This window comes from Tetrao urogallus (assembly GCF_951394365.1).
Source record: "Tetrao urogallus genome assembly, chromosome: 4".
In the NCBI taxonomy this organism is placed as follows: Eukaryota; Metazoa; Chordata; class Aves; order Galliformes; family Phasianidae; genus Tetrao; species Tetrao urogallus.
The window spans coordinates 60,466,858-60,489,549 of record NC_136817.1 but is presented as its reverse complement, the minus strand read 5'-3'; the positions used below and the strand labels follow the sequence as shown (position 1 = coordinate 60,489,549).

General features: G+C 38.1%; 1 protein-coding gene across 1 annotated transcript in view; it reads right to left on the bottom strand.

The window, feature by feature from the left end:
• SORCS2 (sortilin related VPS10 domain containing receptor 2) overlaps positions 1-22,692 on the bottom strand; it is a gene marked incomplete at both ends in the record, with an annotated part of 510,226 nt that overhangs the window by 67,210 nt on the left and 420,324 nt on the right. The window contains 3 exons of the mRNA XM_079534212.1: positions 7,633-7,722; positions 11,917-12,035; positions 14,137-14,201. Of these exons, the coding sequence (XP_079390338.1) occupies positions 7,633-7,722; positions 11,917-12,035; positions 14,137-14,201 (274 nt within the window). The remainder of the gene's footprint in view (positions 1-7,632; positions 7,723-11,916; positions 12,036-14,136; positions 14,202-22,692) is intronic.

Here is a 22,692-nt window from a genome sequence, read left to right as displayed (position 1 = left end):
TCTCAAGAATCTCAGGCATGAATATTGCAATATCTTTCTTAACAATTTTCCAGCTCCTTCACTCCAAAGTTCTCAGACAAAAAAACCACACAGATGAGAAAAATAATTTAACACTAATATTAAACAGAAGAAATAAATCAGAAAGTGGCAACACTGAGTTGAGCTTAGCAAACAACAAAAGGGCCTGCGTTTACAAGTGGATAAGGTTGCAGAAAGTCAGATGTTGGGGCTACATACAAAGTGACATCTAGTCAAGGAGGCAGAAAACTTGTAAATTCTTTATGACATTCTTGGCACTTATTAGGGAGATTGTATAGAGTGCTGGTCACCCGGTAACTGGAAAAAAAATAACTAGGGTGATGGAGTGAATATGAAATAAAGCTAGCAAAAATGTCAAGAGAATATAAGCTTGGGGAAAATAAGCTTTAAAAACGAAGGCTTCAACTCCTGCCTTAAACCACATAATACTGAAGTCACCTTTCCATTTACAGTGTGAGATAGTTGCCCTGATTATCCTGTAAGTAGGAATAGAACTGAAACAGTCAGAGAAAAGAGTAAATAAACAGTACTTTGTTTTTATGTTTGGTCTTGGTTTTTTTTTTCATGGAAATCTAAAAAAAAATTAGTCTTCTGTGATGCCACAGTTTGCAGCAAAGCTAGCATTTACATAATTATGCCATGAACAAAAGCAATACTGCAGTGAATGCAGATACTTTTATTTGGCACTGGTGACACCACACCTCAAGTACTCTGTTCAGTTTTGGGTTCCTCACTCTGAGAAAGATATTGAGGCACTGGAGTGTCCAAAGAAGGCAATAAAGAATGACCTTAGGGGTCATTCCCACATACAGGTGGGAGGCAGTGGCTGCAGGGGTACCAGTTGCTGACTGACAGCCTGGTTGCCATCCTCATATCTCAAACAGTGTTAGGAGCTGCAGGTCCAGTGGAAGAAATGCATCCAAAGCTAAAATGTGTGGTAAAGATGAATTTTGTAAAGTCTGGAAAGACTGGGTGAAAGAGTGGTTTGGCTGGAGTACCTTACTGCAATAAATGCAGTCATATGGCTGTGACTCTTACCAAGAAAGAGATATACAGTCAGACTTTTTGATGCCCTCTTTCTATCAGGGAACAACTGAACAAGTCCTGGTTTTAGCAAGAAAAATTGTCTTTCCGCTTCCTTGAACTTGGTTCCTTTCATCTAGCATTTACACTTTCAGATTTCCAGTGCAGCCTTACTGCTATTTCTTTTCGCAGTGATTTCTTTTTCCCTCAGGAAGCAGAGCAGTCCTTCAGTTACAGTACTTCGCATTAATCCTGCACCACACTTTCTACCCACAGTCTTGATATAATTCTCTGGGAAAATTAATTGACAAAAGTAAGGAAAATTGCAAATTTCATGTCTGATTCTTCAATATCCCTTAAAATCTCGAATGACAGACTCTTTAAAGTCTAGCTGAAACAAAATAAGACTGCCATGTCACTCTTTTACTATTCCTTTTGCTGGAATGCTGAATTTAAGAGGAAGAAACTGATGAACAAACACAGCATCTGAGTCTTCAGTGTGCCACCTCCAACCCATCAGCCCAACTGCCCACTGCACATGACAATGAGAAGTCCGAAAGTTTTGCTAGGCTGAACTTACTGTCCAGGGCACTTCAGTAAGGAAAATATAAAAGAAACTCAAAATTATTGTTTTTCTAATCTTACAGTTCATGTCAGAATTCCACCCCCTGCCCTACGGACATTTAATGGTTAGACTGCGTGAGACATTAACCTAAGCAAGTGAAAAATTAAACACACAAGGAAGGAATTTATAACAAGTGCAACAGAAATAAGCACTCAGAGCTGTGTAGTCTCAGACTTGACCTCCAGATGCACCACATTTATACCCCTGTAATCTCTTAAGTACAACCAAGGTAACAGGATGGCACATATCCCAAAGATAATCTTCCTAATCTCCCTTGCCTGGCTGAGTAAAACGGTGCAGGGCGAGAAATCAATAACAAGCTACACTGTGAAGAAAAGAAGAGTTCCTTGAATCCACCTCCGATGGATTTGTACAACTTGGAGCCATTCAGATCGATGGCTGCTACAGCAGAGATTCACTTGCTGGTGCCATGACACCTCCTGGGAAACAAATACTATCACTGCATCAAATACCACCACTACCCGCATTTCTATTTTGTTTCTCTTTATTTTACATTTGATAGACACTCCAAAATCACTTCAGAAGGATGGAGATGCAGCTGCACACTGCTCTGTTGCTTGGCATGGAGAAACAGCCTCCCTTGGGCGTAGGGGCTGCCCAAGTGGCAAAACAAGTCCTGGGGAATAAACCAGTTGCTAAATGAGCTCTCACAGTCCCAAGACTTAGTAATTCAACCATAACACAGCCACAGCTTCAAGACAGTTTTGCCTGCTGACAAAAAGGCTGCACGAATCTTTCCTGCCGTTTCTGCTATTAATGAATGGATCCATTTAAAGGTATATCCTTAAAACAGTAATGAAAAGGGAGCTTGACAGAGCAGGGAATACACGCTTCAACAGACTGATAGCTATTTAGGGAGAAGAAGGAAAAACAGCTCAAAAACTTTTACTCTTGATAGCATTATATCTATTACTGAATGACACAGAAGTTTGAAAGAAAACCCGTGATTAACATAGTGATGTATGTCCCAGAATGAGTCAAGACACAGGCCTGTTTAGTGCCCTTTAGAGCACTAGGTGTTAATCAAGTAAACAGAATATATTCAGTTAGCAAAAAGGGTGTATAGAAAATTCATGTTACCATGAATACATTAAAGACATTCAGTTATTTCAGAAGTAATAGGATTTTATTATTTTGTTTTTATTTAATCCCTGTAATCTCTCTTTAATCTTGGCTACCCCCAAAAAAATTTTAGTGCCTATCTCACATAATATAATATGATAGAAAAGACATACAGAGATCAAGATAAATGAAATATGCTTCTTTCACTCCATATCCTTGCAGAACTAAGTATTTACTTTCTGAATTGCAGTAGGATATAATTGCTCCATTGTTAAGTTTTTGTAGGCACCATGAACAAATACAATAACAATAAATGCCTTCTTTCAGATCATAAAAGGAGATCATACCAATAGAGTTTATTTTCCAGATGTGGGATGGGGACTCAGAATAATTAATTACAAACTGCAAGAGTAAAAGTTTACATGACTTGTAGCAGATTTCTTGGTTTAGTCAGTGTTTTTGGCTAACACAAGAATAAAGTAGTTCCCACTTCCAGTGTTAGTCATATTAAGGCACAACTTAACATCACAGAATCATAAGGTTTAGAAGGAACCTCTGGAGAGCCCAACTCCCTGCTAACATAGGTTCCCTACCAATACGTAGGTTGAGCAGGAAAGCATCCAGGCAGGTCTTGAGTATCTCCAAAAAAGGAGATAATATAATAAACACGGATCAGAAACCAACACGCTACTCCTGCAAAGCACACTCCCCTAGGCAAGGGCAATCATTGCTGAAGGGATTTTCGTGCAAGACAAGTGTGGTGGTTGGTGGGGCTGCACCCAGCACCCGTCAGCAGAACCACCCTGCCAGAGGTAGCAGTTAAAGCCCTGCTCCAGGCTGAAAACAGCTCAATCTGAATTGCTGAAACTCTTGGGACCTCTCTAGAATTCCCTGGGACAGATCCTCACGGCCAGCACATGACTCCTGCAAAGTACAGGAGACAGCGGCGTGATTCAGTGTGGTGTCACTATCCAACATGCTACAGAAAATCCCTCAAAAGCAGCTAAAAAAACCCTGATTTCTGTTCATTAGACGACTACCAACAGCTCTGTTCCGTACATACATAGGTACTATTGTTACAAAAAAGCAGCCTGAAGTGGCACAGTGGACCCGGAGACGGAAAGAAAGAACAAATTAAATGAAGTTTAGAAAATGTAAGACTTGGCTGAAGGCTGGTTCTATCAGTCTTTGATAGATGAGTAAGGAAGCCTTGAGATACAGTGCTTTCATCCTTTTCTCTGTTTTCTTTTGGGGCTATGTTTGGAAAAATACAAACATAAATGCAAATATAAGCAACAAAAAATAAGAAAAAAAAAGGAATAATTTTCTGCAGATCTTCAACCTCTTCATAGCAAAAGAAAACAAAAACATCAAAATTTTTAAATTACTCCGTTTGAAAACGCTCATTCTATCTCCATAATAAAATTACTGTAAAATGCGTCTGTGCTGCACAAGAACAGTATCAGAGAAGTCCAGCAGTATTCCCTCAGGTGAAAGCCTGGGGCTCCAGAGGGGGTTCTTCTGATGATTTCAGACAAATCCTTGACCAGCTTGTAGTACTCTCTGACTTGTGTACAGTTTTCCCTTCCCTGTAGATACTGACTGCTCCATCTCTGGGCAGGTACATGCCACATCACAGATACCATTTGGAAGATGATTTTTTGAAGTCTCATGTGTCAGTGTTTTTGCTGATATCCCGCTCCTTTGCAAAATTTCTCCCATAATTTGCTCATATTTATCTTTCCCCTTCTGCCCAGATTGGACCAAAACACATTTTTGTTGCACTCTCACTGAAATACCACGGGATAAAAAATTTCAGAGCTGCTCTATTTTCTGTAGTAACCAACATTTCTGCTGATCTCTAAAGAGATAGCAAATCACTTTAAAAAATGTATCTTTTACAGAAAATGTTAAAATCTCTCACATTCATTGCTGCTCTAATTGATGTCTGGCTTCCAGGCCCTCTTAGTGAAATTTTCAGCTCTGTTGTGAGCAGATACCAAAGAAACTTCTCTTGAAGGCATCATCAAAATGCTAAAGATATACAGAATATTTCGTTCCACTCATCGGGTACAGCCTCAACTAGGAACAACATAAAAACATTCTTTTCCAAATGGAACAGTCAATCTGTTCCTAGCTAGCCCCTGACTCTTTCCAAAATGGAACTGTTAACTTCTAATTTATTTACTCAGCCAAGCCTCTAGTTAACCTCCTTAGAAGGAAAAAAGAATAGACAAATAAACATAAACGATACTGGCAAGGACAAAGAATTCAGTATTCAGGGTTATTTCAAACAATCTAGACTACATAAGACAGAAACAGCAGTGAGTTATGGCTGACACTTTTTGAATGTGTCAGAAATGCACTCAGTAAGATCACATGTCCAGTAAACTAATCATCTTTTACAGACTAATGGATTTGAAGGCTAAAATTGGGGATTAGATCTCTTAGAGTTTGCTCTTCGTTTTTTTTCCAGCTATTATTTCTGCACAACATATAACATGCAGGCGGAGCAAATCCCCCTGAAGGGCATTTAGATACAATTTTAAAATTTCAATATCTAGAATTTCTGTCACTTTTCTTGGCACTTTTTCAAATACTTATCACCAACACTAATAAGAAACTGAGCAGAGTTTCTAATTTGAACAAGGCTGGCTTCAGTTACCATTTATGGGTCCGTCTTTCTCTTCTACAGCACTTTCAAGTCTATTAAGTACTTTCTCAAAAGAAGGAGGCTTCTTCACAATAATCAAGTTGCCTCTTGACCTTCCTTTCTGAAAGATAATTTATACTTTTTTTCTAAGACCATTTTTTATTCAGATCATTGATCTCAGTGATATTTTCTGTAGATTGACCCCACAAATACAACAGAGGCCATAGTGAACTGTAATGAATGAGTGGAGAGAGATCTTTTAAACTGGTTTTAAAGCGAAGGAAAGCTCCATCGGAGAGTGATCTAGATCCCTCACTCCTTATCTCTAGCCCTTCAACAAAATCTACTGATGTTCTTCACAATGACAGAAACTAACCCATTACAAACATGATGCCTACAGGAACCAGAAAATAGTCTTATTTAGTTGTGGAGAAATGCCTGGCTCCTTTGCACAATATGTCTGCCCTTCCATTTCCAAACAAAAAATGGTTTTACAACACGAGCTAACATAGCCAACACTTGCACTATTGTGCTGTTAGTTCTTCAGGAATTTGGACAAAACATTCTCATTGAGAGAATTTTAACTGATTTAATGTACTGACAATTAGTATGTAATTTTAATTATTCACTTGGGTATTCAGAAATAAGAAAACACGAACACTTAAACACTGATGTAAACACCCTTCCTTTCCAGTATGAGATCAATTGAACACCTCTTTTCACACATTCTTTGTTTCTATTTTATGTTCATTCAGCCCCTCCTGACTATGTCAGAGAGGCAATAGGCTGTGAATGAGTGGAAGTTGGGGTCATCTGCCAGAGGAGTTCGTTCTTTTTCTTTCCTTGTTTATTCCACTCTTCCATTGCTCCTTGCTCCTTTCGCCCTGGTGCAGGTCATCCACCCATAAGCTGCAGGCACTTGAGGTCCCTGCCCCCAATAGAAGTTGCTGGTGGTCTGTAATCCATCAAACTGCCCACATTTGGAACATTTTAACATTTACATCTGGATATCCCCCTGTTGTTTTCCTAATTACAAATTCCCCCAAGAAAGTATAAAAGTGTACACTGAAGGCCTTGAAACATTGAAGTAATTATGTGGGAGGGCTGATATATTTACCTGTCCTTGACTATCCATTGCCTGTCAAAATAAATAAATAAATCAATAAATTGCTATCTGCGTAATGCTACTGGGAATGCAGCCAAATCTCAGATTCATGTCCAAATAATATCTGAGGATTTTAGTTGAGAGTTTTGTTAATATGCTGTATACTTAAAAGCAGAAGTATTCAGACCACTGCTCAGTTAAAAAAATATATAATTATTTGTTTTGCAAGAGTAGCAACAAAGCAAGGAAATAAACTGTACTGCATTGTCATTAACTGCTTGGTCAGTGAATTAAACTAGTGCATTTCAAGATATGCACAGATGGTACTTCCTAGTTCTCTAATATATAAAGCAATAGAATCACACAAAACCACCTAAAATATAACATTAGGAGGTCCGTAGAATAAATCCCTGCTAGAGGCAGGGTGAAGTGGGAGGCCAGACCACGTTACTTGGGTTTTATCCACTGGATCTACAAAAGCTGCTAAGTCATTTTTCTTCAGACGCCTTCTAAGTATACAGAAAAACAGGAAACATATTGTGTGCAGCACAAAATTTCAATTGCATCATTCAGACTGCATAGAAATATCTGTCTGTGCTTTACTGCTAATTTACTGTGCAAATATAAAAATATTCTAGATTTAGGAAAACTCTCAAAAAAAACTCTGCCATTCTTTTAAGTAATTAAAGTTCATATGGGGGATTTCTTAATGAAATAGAGCATCATCAGCTGCTGAAACTCTCTTATATTATACTTATACCAAAAAACACCACATGGAATTAAATTGCAATTCATTCCTGAAAGAACACTGTCATTGTACGGCTATTGGGTGTGTAGCACTGCTTCAAAGAGCTCAGAAACTACTGTGGTAACTGATGACATATAGACTAGCCTACGTTCTTGCCCTCTATGGTTAGAGCTACTACTTCCCCACAATAAACATAAAAACAGTAGGGTAAGAATATACCACAAATCAGAAATCCACTACAACGACAAATTACGGTCTTAAATCATTGAGGTTTAAGAAAGAAATGAGTAAAGCTAGTTTAGGTGGAAAGAGAAGAATAAAAATACAGAAGTAGGAAGAAAAATGTGTGCACTTACTTTTGGCAAGGCATATTTTGGCAACTTCATCTGCACAAAGCCATTTCGACGATAGGATACATAATACTTGGTCCGATTTGCTGATGTTGTCTATATAAAGGAAAAACAGAATCGTTTGGTAGTTGATGGTTCATATTAGAAATTTTTATTACTATTTTTTTAAGCAAGGAACTGAAATGTATAGCTATTACTTCTACTGTATTGGATTATCTTGCACAGTGTGCTTATAAAAGAATATATCTGAAGTTGTGGGAAAATAGCATACTCAAACTTCTCTCCCTCTCTTTAGAAATAAGAAAGTAATTTCCTTCCTTATTTTTGTCAGTCCATCTGCTATGAGGGATACCTGAGATGTCACTATCTCACTGGCCTTGTCCTTTTTAACTTATTTACACTTTCATCCTTCAGCCTCCCACATTTCCGCCCTTTTGTGGAAATCCCCTGCCAGCAGACAGGAGGCAAGAAGGTGGTACAGTGGCTGTGAACACTAGATGCCTTAAGGGCAAGTGATTTGCCAGCAACACTACTCAAATAAGCATAAAAGACTGAATAAGCCATGCTAACATTATATAAAGCATTCATTATGTTTGCCTAATATTTGCCTTGCAGGATGAGACATTTCCCACTGCAAGATGCTAACATGCAGTACAGAAGACAATGATGCAATTCCCACATCTTCAGTCAGCCAGTTTGAAAATCAATTACATGTCCTGAAGATACAATTCTACGCTTAAACACAGAGGTAAGACATATTTCAACTGCTTTCTTGTATAGAACTGAAGACAAATTACGTTTCCTATCTGGGATTTTATGAAGATTTTCACCTAAGAAAGCCAACAGAATTGCACATTGAAAAACATACAAGCAAATGACTTTCTCCACTTTGTAATAGGCAATACAGAGGTAATATTAAGACTTTTGCATAAGTCCTAAAAAAAACAATGCAAACGCTGTTCTGATGCACCGTGCTGAAAATACTTAGTAGCACCGTAGCCAGAAATGAATGCCAAAACGCTGTATGACAAAACCACCAGGGGGAAAAATATTCTTACGGCAGTTTTTCACTTCCTCTACAAATATGGATACTGCCTTGCTCAAGCAGACAAATGAAATTTTACTGAGACAGAAAAATAGAGGAGATAACAGTGTAAGAGACTCTTTATTCATTTGTTTTCACTTCAACCTCCTAAGTAAGTCATATTAGAGCAAAGGAAGGAAATAAATGGAGCAAGCTGATGGTTAAATGAAAGGCAGCAATTCAATGTCTTTTATGAAAAAACCTTAAAAATTAATCTAATTCAGGGAAGATACATGTCAAATGAAGGTTCACAGTGGCTTCCATAATACTAAAAGGAGATTAAAAAAAAATAATCAAGGTTTTGCAGTTAACTGCTTGGTAAAGCTCCTAATTGAATCAAATGGTGTTTGCCACATTGAACACAGTATTTGGCAGTACGTTATCACATTCTTGAAGTATGTGTTTATAAAATGAGCCTGATTTGGAGAACAGCCTATCCCAAAGCAAGTAAGCTTGAATTTTTTTTTTTTTTTTTTTTTTTTCCCAAATAGAGCTGATGCATGACAGCAGGCCCACTTGCTTTAATATTTAAAAATATCTAAGACTGTAATCATCATTTTACTGTTTTTTTAAACCAGTCTTTTTTATTGGTAGAAAGGATGTGATGCCCTTTAAGAATATGATTTGTTAAGTGATGGATTAAAGCAAAAAAGTTCACCATTTATTTAATTAGTGTTAAATATCAGTCTTATCCATCTTACAGTACCCTCCTTTTTCATTATGCATTTATCTTATGTGACTAATTTTAAATGACAAGGGATGATGGAAGGCAGCAGAGGACTAGAGTTGAAGGAGCTAGTTGTGCCAAGCCTTGCTCACATTAAAGGCTCGTCTGTCTTACAAATAGTCTCAAAATTTTAATCAACCTGCTAAAATCACCTCTAAAACTGCCTGGCTGTCAGTGCAAACTAAAGAAAGCAGTGAGTGCCAGAAAGCTCTTGATCTTCACGGGTATAGACATACCAAAGACATTGGGTTGAGTACTTGGTTAAAGCCTGTGAACAGGAACAGGACTGCTCCTGCAGACTGCCTTGCTCTGGTTCACGGCTGCCAGTTGGGGTGGATGAGTGACACTTGAGGCAACACTATAATCTCAGGCTCTCCTCTTTCTACACAGATGACTGACCATCTTTTTTTCTGACAGATACTGCTATGATATCAAGAGCAGTCCCTGGTCTGATTCTTACTTACATTGCAATGTTTTAGCTTAGTGAAAAATGAACTTTCATGCGGCTTCAGAAGTATGCTGTTTCTCAGATGCACAACTGCTGTGTGGTTTCAGTGGCAAAGCTAAAAGCGATGTACTGCACCATACCTCAAAGGTGGCTGCATTTCAGATGTGACTAAAAGATCGCAGAGATATCTTCTGTTCCTCGGTAATATAGATGTGGTTAACTGTGAGCCAGCTAAGCAACAAGCAAGATTTATATTGCATACTGTGATGTACTGCAATAAGTCTAAAAGGAAAGGACTAGAGATGTTCCCCCTTTGTGTTTACCTCTTCTACTGGCATTAACAGACCTCAAAGCTACAGAGACCATTTTACCAGTGGCACAGTTTTGCAAAAGCAACTGTCCAGTATTTAATGCACACGTTTCCAAGTTGCACCTCCATTTCTTCTTTGCCCAGACTCATTACATGACAGAATAACAGCAGCTCCGGATGCAATTATACAAGATATCTGGCAACACACACATGCTTGAAGAGGAAGCAGTCTTTTTTTTGCTGAGCACAGCAATCTGTAACTATATGTGGTGAGATGCAATTCTCACCATCTACAAACTGTGAAATGGATTTTAGAGTGTGCTTGGTGGGAGTCGCAGATAATAATACCTTAGAGAAAAATTGGTGCCATGAATGCAAGATTTGAGCTGAAAAATGCCCACTTGAATTCAAAAATTCTTTTCCAACTCCATTTCACTCCTTTGTAGTGCTAAATGTTTTAACTTGTGTGGGTCTTTGAAGTTGCTGTGCTGACCTAAAGGTGTACAAATCTTTTGCCTCATTATCAATTGACAAATCCTTTCGGAAGAAACAGCCATAAGGGGAAAGCTGTAGAAAAGTCAGTCTAATGTACACCAAGGTAGTGGTGTGTGTATTGACTGACACTGTACTGCCTTCCTGCAAGAGTCAAGAAACAGACAAGCAAATCATACCCAAGTAAGAGATATATCATAGCCAGCCACTGAGAAAGGTACACACATTCTCCCTAAGAAAATATTAAAAATCAGGTAGAACATAACCTTTCTTTGAGAAGTTCTCAGCTCTGGCAGATTCAAATCCCAGACAGTTCCAAGCACGATACTTTCGGCTCTGCTCAAGCTGCACTTGGTTGGTGCAATGAAGTCAACAGAGCTCCAAACTAGGTTTGTGCAGGCAAGGTTGTTTAGTATCATAGAATCATTGAAGTCAGAAAAGAGCACTAAGATCATCTAGTCCAACCATCAATCCATCACCATCATGTGCACTAATCACGTCTCTCAGTGTAACATCTCCATGTTTCCTGAACATCTCTCCAGGGACTCTATCACCTGCCTGGACATCCTTTTACAATACCTCACCACTCCTGAGAAGAAATTTTTCCTAGTATCTAATCTGATGCCAGAATTACATTATTTGAAAATTGAATAACCCCAGCATAATTCCATCACAAATTGTTTTCAAGCTATGGCTGTTCCTTCCTTTTGGATCCTAAGCACAGTCTTATAGCTTATTTCCCAACAACACTTCTTCACAGGATAATCGACTGTGATTCTGTGACATGGAAAAGCTGACCTGCTGCTCTGCTAGTGGCTTTCCTTTGAAGCTGTTCTCAGGGAACCTTTACCTGCTACAGAGATATGGAAGGGACCCACAAGACAGTGTAAGCATAAGCCCTGGAGAGATGCATCCTGTCTAACAAACAACAGTTTTTTAAAAAGTAATTTTAAACTAGATAATCCTCCTGAAAAATGCTGTCTAATTAAAGCTAGGTCAATGAGGAATTAAAATCAACTGGGTATGTAGTCAACAGGCTGCACAAATTAAAGATTTTTTTTTTTTTTTTTTTGACTGATAAAGAACAGCTTTGTTCCATGTAATAAATCATAACTCATCACTCATACTCTGGAACAGGATTCTCCATGCTCTTTTCCATCCCAGCGCTATTGTCTAAAATTGTATTTCTGAATTTTAAAATGGACTGTCTCCCCAGAAAGTGGCATTACCTGAAGGAATATGTAGTCATCCTGCACAGTCAGGGAATCCCGATCAGTGACACCAGCAAACTGGACTGTCATTGTCTTATCAGAACAATTCTGAATCTGGCAAGTGATGTAGCGATAACCTGAGGGAAGAGACAGAAACACATGACATGGCTTTCAAGGAAAAAAGAAGCAAGCAGTATAAAATGCTATTCATGTAGAGATAGTGCTGCCTTTGCCAGTCGATTTAGTTGCAAAATTATTATATTAAGCCCTCATACAAGCGTTTTTCAATCTCCAGTGTACTGAGAATACATTAACTGCTTACAGTTCAGATCATTCGTGGGAGGAAGGCTGTCATTATCCAAATTTTGCTGGTCCAGAGAGATTAGGGATTAGATGAATGAGACATTCATGGTTGGGGATAATAGAAGGAGCCTCTTTTCTCAGTTAACCTATGCACAGAGCAAAATTACTCCTTTAAAGAAGCAGCATCCTTACACAGTGTAAGTGAAATCAATAGATCAGTCTCAGTATAAAATTGTGATAAGTGAGAAGAGAATCAGACACAGTTTAATAGACAGGGTATGGGATTTTAAAGGCTATTTTCAAAGCTGTGTAGAAAAGCCAACACACAGTATTGGAACTGTGCTGCTGGGGCAGGACTTCTATAGCGTGAGTTAATACCTTCCTGAAAAAGCCTGCAGTGATTTATATCAGCGAAGGCTATGTCCTCTCTCTTCCTGTCCAGCTAGGTGCAAGCTGCATCTTTTATGCAATCTGCTCTCATTGAACAGCAAGAGAAGAGTCAGGATCTTATTTTACAACAGCTGCAGCCCAATGACCTTCTCCCAGATTCAAGCACGTGTACAGCTCACCCATGCCACAAGCCTTTGAGTGGAAACTACGACTTTAACAAACTCAGTGAGAAAATGGTTATGTGCATGATCTTGTGCTCAGGCTACTGATTTCTCCATGCTCCAGTGTGAAAGAGTAAATAATACATCCACATGCACATCCTTCATTATTTTTGTAATGTGGTAGGAAATGCATTTCATGTATTATGGCTTTTTATTGGAAAAGGCCAAACCAGTGTGCTCAACACAAATATCTGTTTTAAAATCTGGATCTGTTTAAAAGGCAGCTACAGTCAATTCAAGTTCTCTTTCTTATGTCCAAGTCCTCCTCATAAGCATATTTGAGCAACGACAGCAAGGGGCAATCAAGTCTTGCAGCTCTTTGTAGTTCACAGGACAAACATAGTTGCACAAGATACTCTTTCCACTAAAATCAATGGCAATGCTTGTATTGATCTTAAGTGCACAAGGTCGATTAATTGAGAACTTCATGAAATAAATATTTCATGAGTTTTATCTTGCTCTACTGTTTCTATTAAATTAAAATAAGTAAATATATGCATAAATTCCATGAAGCTCCTAAACAAACTTCTTACACTCTATCCACACAAAGCAATTGATGGGGCTGTGGAGGCTCAGCAAGTCTGAGAATCCTCACTCACAAAAGGTTTAGAAAATTTGTCATCGAGATTTTAATACGTTAACTCTGTCTTTTTATATGGCTGAAATGAAGACAAGGTACTGGATTGAGGAAAGTCAAATTATGCATCATTTACAACTAATTTATAAGACCACACAGGAATTTAGATGACCTGATTCAAGGAATTAAATCATCTTTCAAGAGTTCATTAGCAATGAGAACTCATACAACTTTTGGAATCATAGTGACTTCTTAGTACAGCACATCCTGACTGCTATTCTGTTTTTTTCATTTATTTTGCTTTTGAAGTCTCAAAGTATACTGGATGCTGTAACATGAGGAAATTCTGGGAGACAGTGGTTAGTTCAGTAGGACTGCCATATGTAACGATCCACTTTAACAGACACTTATCCAGCACTAACGCTACATTGCCAGTTTTATTTGCAAATCAGGAAAAAATGTTCAATGTGTAACTGCCAAAACAAATTTCACTATTAATGGACATTTTCAACGGAGCATAGCATCTTGACGTCAATTCATCTCAGAGTGGAAAAAAAGTAAATTTCAAATTAAACTATATTTTTATATAACAAGACAGCTTTAGCTTTACTGACTACAGATAAACAGAGAAAGAATCTGATTTCCACTTCTTCTAACAAAAAAAAAAAAAAAAAAAAAAAGCCCCCAAAACAAAAGAGAAATGACTATACACTGGGGAATCAATTGATAATGTTTTTATTTGCATACCTCCACTGGGGTCCTGAATTTCCATATGAACTACATCAGGGTCTCCATCAACTCCAGCAACGGCCCTAAGAACATAATGAAATCAAGTTATGCAGAGCCAGTTACAGAATAGTAATTATATGGATGGAAGAAAAGAGAGGATTTCATACTAACTAGCTTTAACATTCTAACTGGGAAATCAAAATAAGCTCCAGTAAAAACGTCATATTACAAACATTAGATGGAAACCATTTTGTCTGTATTTGATACTACATTTTTCTTCTTAAATTTCTTTCAAATTTCCCTTACTAAAATACACATACAAGTAGGATCCCAATATCAATTGGAGAAAATAACAGAAACAGTATGAAATTGGAAACAAAACTTTACAATCATAAATTTATCTATAAATAAGCACAGAGATGCACATGTTTATTGGAAAGCTTTAGAGCATCTTGTTACAATTACCTTTGACATTTGAGAATACAAGGCAGATATTGGGCTAGAAAATATGTGGATTTCATTCTAATTAGAAATGTCATGCATTTGACACACGCATTCCATAACACATCTTTGACATTTGACACATCTTTGCTAAGTATATTCAAGAGAAGAGCAAATTCTGCTTTGATAAAGGAGGAAAACAAAGAATACTTTGGAGAAGGATATCCCAAGAAGGAAATTCAGTCAGAACTGATCAAGGCACAGTTTAACACTGAAAAGGTGTACCGATTATACCGGCTGATTTTCTCTCAATATCTCCCATGTTAAATACGCTCAGACAAAGGATGAATTTTCTGCCCTCAGGGCTCCCATCCCAACCTAAGAACAGCAGCCACAGCTGTGGCTTAATCTGGACATTACGTTGTCATTAGTCAGGCAGTTTCTACAGAGAAAGCTTTGAGCTGACAGTCATGCAAAACAAAGCAGAATCTGGAGCAATGTAAGAGCCCATCGTGCCAGTAGATGTGATCTGCAGACATGTAAAAGGACTGCATTAAGCAACAAAGTGTAGGTGGATGCAGATATTAAAAAAGTCCATTATATTATTTAGAGAAAAATGATTGCTTTGATACAATTATTAATAATCAAATGCATTAAGGCTATGTTTCACATTGAAATTACATCACTGTTTAATGATTTTAATAACTGATTTATGAGAAGTGGAGAAAACTCAGACACAGTAATTGGTGGTTCTTTGGGAATGCAGACCAGGGGGAAGAGACTGGATGATTTCCACTGCTGCATAACAACCAGAAATAATCACATTGTCATTTTTCCCTAATAAGATAAATGACCAGTCTGAAGAAGGAAAGGGAGGAAGAAGAACAAGGTTCTGCCAAGCCATAAGATGTGAAAGAAACTTCCAGTGGGAATTATTTAGTAGTTGTATGGAAAAGTCCTGCACTCACAAAGAAATAATCTCAGAAACAAAACCTATTATAGCATTTTGGATCACACATTAAATCAGAAAAGACATTATATTCTTTTTGATCTAATAAGAGTATACCTGAACAGAAGGATCTGTGGGCTACTTTTCTCAGTGTACACTGCCTATTTCTTCTAGATGATCATGTCAGATCAAACCTGCTATCTCTTCTGCAGTCAAATCTTTGAAGGAAGAAAATGATATTTCATAGAATCATAGAATCATAGAATCACTAAGGTTGGAAAAGACCTAAAAGATCACCCAGTCCAACCGTTCACCTATTCCCAATAGCTCCTACTAAACCATGTCCCTCAACGCAACATCCAGTCTTTCCTTGAACACCCCCAGGGTCGGTGATTCCACCACCTCCCTGGGCAGTCCATTCCAGTGCCTGACCACCCTTTCTGAAAAGTAATACTTCCTCATGTCCAGCCTGAATTTCCCCTGGCGTAGCTTGAAACCATTCCCCCTGGTCCTATCACTAATGACACGAGAGAAGAGGCCGACCCCCAGCTCACTACAGCCTCCCTTCAGGAAGTTATAGAGAGCAATAAGGTCTCCCCTGAGCCTCCTCTAATTTTTTGATTTAATAATTCTTTGCTGAATATCTTTTGTTCATGCAGCTGAATTACAAACTAAAAGATACTTAAGGGCTGAAATTTTTCAAGGCTCAGCCTGACATACAGACTGGCATCAATAATGCAGAAGTAATTTGATGGTACTTGTGAAACTACCTCTTCTATCTCTAATTCACCACACATAAGCACGGTTTGAGATATTTGTCAATATCTTCAGCTTTTCACACTTCTTTCAAAAGTCACAACGATCTCATCCCTACCATGTTCCTCCTAACAATGGCAGCTGGCACAAGTGATGCCTAATCTCATTTCCAATGCAGTCTTGTAGTGCACGAGTTTGCAACTGATCTGTGTCAATGAATACTGCACATACAGAGAACATGACAGCCTCCAACCCAGATTTACTTATCTCCTTTGGATTTTTATTTCAGTGGATATGGAAAAAGAAATCACAAGGCAAGTGATTCTTAGCTCAGACAGGAAAAAGTAATATCTCCTTCACTCTGAAGTTCTGACACTTCCCTTATAATCCCTGTTGAAACTATCCTTCATTGAACCAGTGAACCATTACTTCCAGAGGGTAAATTCCTCTCTTCTGAAACCAGCTGGATCACCTCCTGTGATGTCCACTGACTATATAGAAGGGTCAGGGTGACAACTCCATGCTGCAGTTTGACAAGTATTTCTGCTCAGTGTTCTACCAGCCTAACCCGCTCCCCTTCTGAATCTGGAATCTTCAGCTTTAAGTTGTTTCCATGTTTTACACTAAACACTTAAAAAGTCCAATGAAAAGAAGCAGATTAATTTTAGACCAGAAAAATGTTCCTTTAGAAATGAAATATCTCTTAACAAGTATACTGTGCTGGATAAAACAAGTGCAACATGTCAGCACTTCCAATTGCATAATACTATGGTTACAACACTTCAGAAGGAAAATAGCCTGACTCGATTGCAGGGTGGTGCAAATATAGGCAGCCTCAATATGCTTTTTCCCTTTCCTGTGAATACAAGTTCTCATCACCTCCCGTGTGCTAGCACCAGTGCCTGTCTGACACCACGTTGAGCCTCTTGGGAAAGATAATTCATCAGAATGTAATTTGGGGACTGTTTTTCCATTTCTGAAACCATCTGATCATGCAGCCAGACATTCATGTTTTGTGGTGCACTGATGTGAAGTTGCCTCACTGATGTGAAGGTGCAGGCATGATGTACATCCAACCACAGTGGAGTGGACTAACAAGGTCTCTGCATCTGCCTTTGTCTGCCTAGGAATATATACTCTGTGATACAGCCATTAGGTATTTTTAATTTTTAAATAATAATGCTAAAATTCTAAGAACAAAAAAATTTAGAGTTTTCTGTTGAGAATGTCAGTTAACAGACATTCAGCATTATTTTAATAAACTCCTATTTTATTTGGCTACCTCTCTTCGTCCCAGAGTACCCCAGTAATTTCTTATTCCAGTTGCATGCAATATTAGAAGAACACCAATGCCTGCCTAGAATTTCAGATTTATGTAGTAATATGAATAAAATTTACTACTGATGTGTAACACACATCTCAAAACGTGAATCATAAGCATTAATCTCTTATATGACAATTATGATTTTGTATTTTACTTCTGCAGTCTGGCCTCATTTTGTAGGGAAACAGCTGTTGAAAACACTGACCATCTAGAGTCTCCTCTGCGTCCAGTAGGTCTCTTCACTGTTAAATATTCAATCCAGTCCACTTGAATGCATAATAATGAAGGGATATCTTCCAATATACCACATGAAAACAAAGCCAAATCAATACAAACCTGCTTGCTGATGTGGCTCAGTTTCCAAACAAAGGCCGTTTAAATACTTGCAAGTGTCCTCTATCTGCACCCTTTATAATCCTTTAATATGAACTTTATCCAAAAGGTAGTAAGTTCCAAGTTTGCACTGATTGATTTCTAGTATTTCACATTAGAATTCTTGCTTAGAAAACAAGTTGAAAACACATAGATGCTTTCTCTGAGTAACACAATACAGAGTTGACTCTTGGCAACCTAATTACTCGGAGACAAAGCTACAACTTGATTTATACAAACTGAAGTCATTCAGTTGTGACAGATTTATGTTTCAGGACTTATGTTCTTCATATCTGCTTTGAATCATGCAGTTGCAATGACTCAGTCGATACCTTACACAGTCAATGTTTGCTACTTCTTATTTCCTCCCTATTCCTAAATACTTTTTAATAAAAAAATATTATTTCTGCCACTCTTATGTGACTACCACCGCCAGCCCCATCACCAGACAGATAGAAATAGGAACGAATATTGTCCTAAGTGATTAAGTCAAACATAAGAATGATTGCCCATGCAGATCCCTGGCTTCCCACACTAGGGCCTTTCACACAAAATTCAACACTAAAAGCTCAATGGAATCCTCTTCCCATTTCTCTCCTTTGGGGCATAACACCTCTAAAACCCAATCTTTCACCTGACACTTAAATAGGCAGGAACTTGCTGCACTTGACATTAATGGCTACAGCTATGAATGATTGCTCATGTGGGATTTCACGATAAGAACAGAACTTCATCTCCAGAGAACAGCTGCCCTACCCAAATACACTCATTTTTTATTTTTATGTTTGCACCTCACATGAAAATGGAGAACCAATATCTAAAAATAAGAGTGACAGATACAGCACAGGATCCACATATTCCATTTCTAAGGCTCCAGACAAAATGTCAGTGAAAACATGCTTGACCTAATTCTCTAGAAATTACTGATTCAAGACTTACTGTCCTGGGGTATATTTGTGTTGGCATAGACAGCTGATTCACAATCTATGCTTCGCTTATGTATTTCTATGCTCTGTTTTGACTGGTGCATAATCCTCAGAGACCAAAAAGAGTTGCAGAAGAGCCAGAAGAATCCCAAATTGCAGAATTCTTTCTTCTTCTGGACCATTACCACATAATTTACTTTTTTTTTTTTTTTAAGAATAGTTTCAACATATAAAACCAATTACATACCATATGACATGTGGGTGTTCAATGTTTTGCTGGGACAGCTTATAGAATTCTATTTCTAGAGTTCTCTGCATTCTCTCTGACAGACATATAAGGACTGACAAAAGTACTTCCAAGTGTTAGGCACTATCAACACCACTTCAATAGAAATTTCCACATTACAGCAACGGTTGTGATAGTTTGAATGCAGCAGTAAAACTGGTCATGGTAACAAAAATTTTCTTAATTTTCAAGCAGAAGAATTTTATCAAAATTCAAACTTTTCACATAATAAAACTTTCAGCTAATACTTATGAAGAAATAGCCATTTTAGAAGTGTTTATACAAAATGAAGTATTTTGTTTTTAATTGCACTGATACTAAACAGAATTTTTGAACTTAATTTCAAATTCATGTCATGACTTTCCCTTGAAAAATTTAAGCAAGCTTCTCAATGAACAATGTCAGAGCATTTGTTTTCAGTACTTCCGCATGGAAGCTTACTTAAAAAAAAAGTGGTTTTTTAATTTTATTTTTCCTTATATTTTGATTTTTCCTTTCAACTTTCCAAACAAAGAAAAAGAAATAAATGTCTAGAATACATAAGTTTTACAGCCGTCTTTACATCTATTTGCAGACTCTCTAGCCCTTTTTTTTTTTTTTTTTTTTTGCCTGCTAAGTTGCTAAGGGAAGTAAAACTTCTGTGAAGGATTAGTCAACTTTCTTGTCCAAAAATACAAATGAAATAAATTGGGAAAACAGCTGAGAAGGGGGAAAAATATGCCACACTAAATCACAGATGGATGAAAATATTCTGTGCTGCTAAAACAGAAATGATAGCATACACTTTCCTGTGATATCAATAATCTTTCCATTAGGGTCCACTATAATGAAAGACCAAATTCCATACGTTAAATCTGTAAAAACACTTAATGGAAAGACTAGAATACTTGAAAAGCAAATAAAGCCTAGAAGATTATTTAAATATATTACTTATAAACCTACAGTATAAGATCTGAACATAAATAGTTTAAACTACTCAGTCCCCACTGACCTTCCCAGAATATAAATACACAAGACATTACATTAAATTCATTGCATTTAGATTTTCAGTGGGTAAAAAAAGTGCTTCTTCAGGAAATGCAGGAAGATCCGACTGCTGCTGGAGGCACAGGAGCAGGAAATTCTTTTTGAAAAGCACAGGAAAATATTTTGTTGGATATTTGTAGTTACCAGGCTGAAATAAAAATCCTGGGCTATCCTGTCAACCTCTATATCGTGGAAAAGCTTAGTGGATACTAAAGAAGAAAACAAAATGGGCTCAGCACAACTAGCCATTATCAGCAAGACACATGCCGTAATTCATAGAGAGATAAGAAATTAATTTTAATTCATTTCACATACCTTTAATGTAGCAGATGCTACATATTCATAGAATCATAGAATGGTTTGGTTTAGAAGGGACCTTTAAGATCATGTAGTTCCAACCCCCGCTGCTATAGGTAGAGATACCTCCCTCTAACCAGGTTACTCAAAGTCCCATCCAGCCTGGCCTTGAATGCCTCCAGGAAGGGGGCATCCACCTCACTGGACAACCTGTTCCAGTGTCTCACCACCCTCACAGTGAAGGATTTCTTCCTAATATCTAGTCTAAATCTGCCCTCTTCCAATTTAAAATCATTTCCCCTTGTCCTGCTGCTACATGCCCTTCTAACAAGTCTCTTCAACTCTCCTGTTAGGCCCCCTTCAAGGTACTGGAAACGCTGCTATAAATTACCCCTGGAGCCTTCTCTTCTCCAGGCTGAAGAGCTCCAGTTTTCTCAGCTTGTCCTCATAGAGAAGGTGCTACAGCCCTCTGATCATCTTCATGGTCCTCTTCTAAACCTGCTCCAACAGCCTGATGTTTTTCTTGTGTTGGGCGCCCCAGAACTGGATGCAGTACTCCAGGTGGAGTCACACAAGAGCAGAATAATCATCTGCTGGTCACACGTCTTTTGATACAACCCAGGATATGGTTGGCTTTCTGGGCTGCAAGCACGTATTGCCAGCTCATGCTGAGTCTTTTATTAATTAACACCCGAAAACCGTTTTCCTCAGGGCTTCTCTCAAGCCATTCCCTGTCCAATCTGTATATGTGCTTGGGATTGCCCTGATCCAGATGCAGGACCTTGCACTTGGCCTTGGTGAACTTCGTGAGGTTGGCACAGGCCCACTTCTCCAGCCTGTCTAGGTCCCTCTGGATAGCACCCCTTCCCTCTAGCATATCAACTGCACCACTTAGCTTGGTGTCATTTGCAAACTTGCTGAGGGCGCACTCCATCCCACTGTCCATGTCGCCTACAAAGATGTTAAATAACACCAGTCCCAACACTGAGCCCTGAGAAACACCACTCATCACCAATCTCCACTTGGACACTGTGCTGTTGACCGCAACTGAGTGCAGCCATTCAGTTAATTCCATTTCCAGTGAGTGGTCCATCCACTGGACTCAGCTGAGAGTTCCCCAGTAGCCAAGGCCTGATGAAGCTCATGTTCTTACAGCTCTTAGAATACTACACAAACACTGGTTTCTATCCAGCCCTATGATAACTCAGGTGATGAAAGCCCTGCAATAGTAGAAAGTTTTCTAGAATGACAGAAGAACTTCCACAGAAATGCCATCACACGCAACCCTCCATTCTCAGCAGATTCTTTCCATATTGCAACATCCCATGTGATACGGTGCTTACTAAGGTCAATAGAAGGGGGCAGTGCTAAACATCTGCCCCTAAATTCTTGCTGTTGCTGGCCCATACAATTCTTGAGAAAAGTCAGAGAGATCTATGCACAGAAAAGGGGTAAAGAAAAACCTACAAATTATTTCTAATGGTTATAAATGCACAAGCTCTCAGAATTTATTACTCTTAACTGAGAGGAATGTGACATTTATGTAAAAACATTTTTTTGAAATAAAAAAACGGGAGTTATTTCTGTCAAAGTTCTGGGATGCTTTCCCTGATTGTGTCTGAATGCTATAAATAAGTATAAGGATTCTGATATACAGCAAAATACAGACACAATCTTAATCATGTGCTTCAATGGTTTTCAGGCTGTATGCATTTTAAAAGTTTATTTAATTAAAGATTGAGCTGAATGTCTTCCTAGTTTACATTCTATGCAATTTTACTTAGGCAGATATGGCACTTCTGACCCACAGTGTAACTTCTAAGTGATTATACCATCTGCATGGTAGTTGAGAGTGAAGCATTTTGCCTGTAACGTTCCAGCTGCTATATGCAGTAGTAAGTTTTTGGGTAAGGATATGTTTCACAGGAGCAAAAAAGCATGAGGCTGATTCTAATATTTCAGCAGAAAAGGTTGAGACAAACTGGAGTAAATCAGAGTGGTGTTACCAGAGGCTGTTTTTCTAAAAGTATGGATAGTAAAGAGATTGCAGAACAAAACAAGTGCTTGGAAGTATGAAGAAATCCCATGATTTCTGCAAGGACAATTCTAGAACTAAAACAAATCAAAAGCCATTTGGAAAAGGAAAGTGATCAGCAAGTTATGATTAGTACTGTAATAAAAATATACTAATAATTGA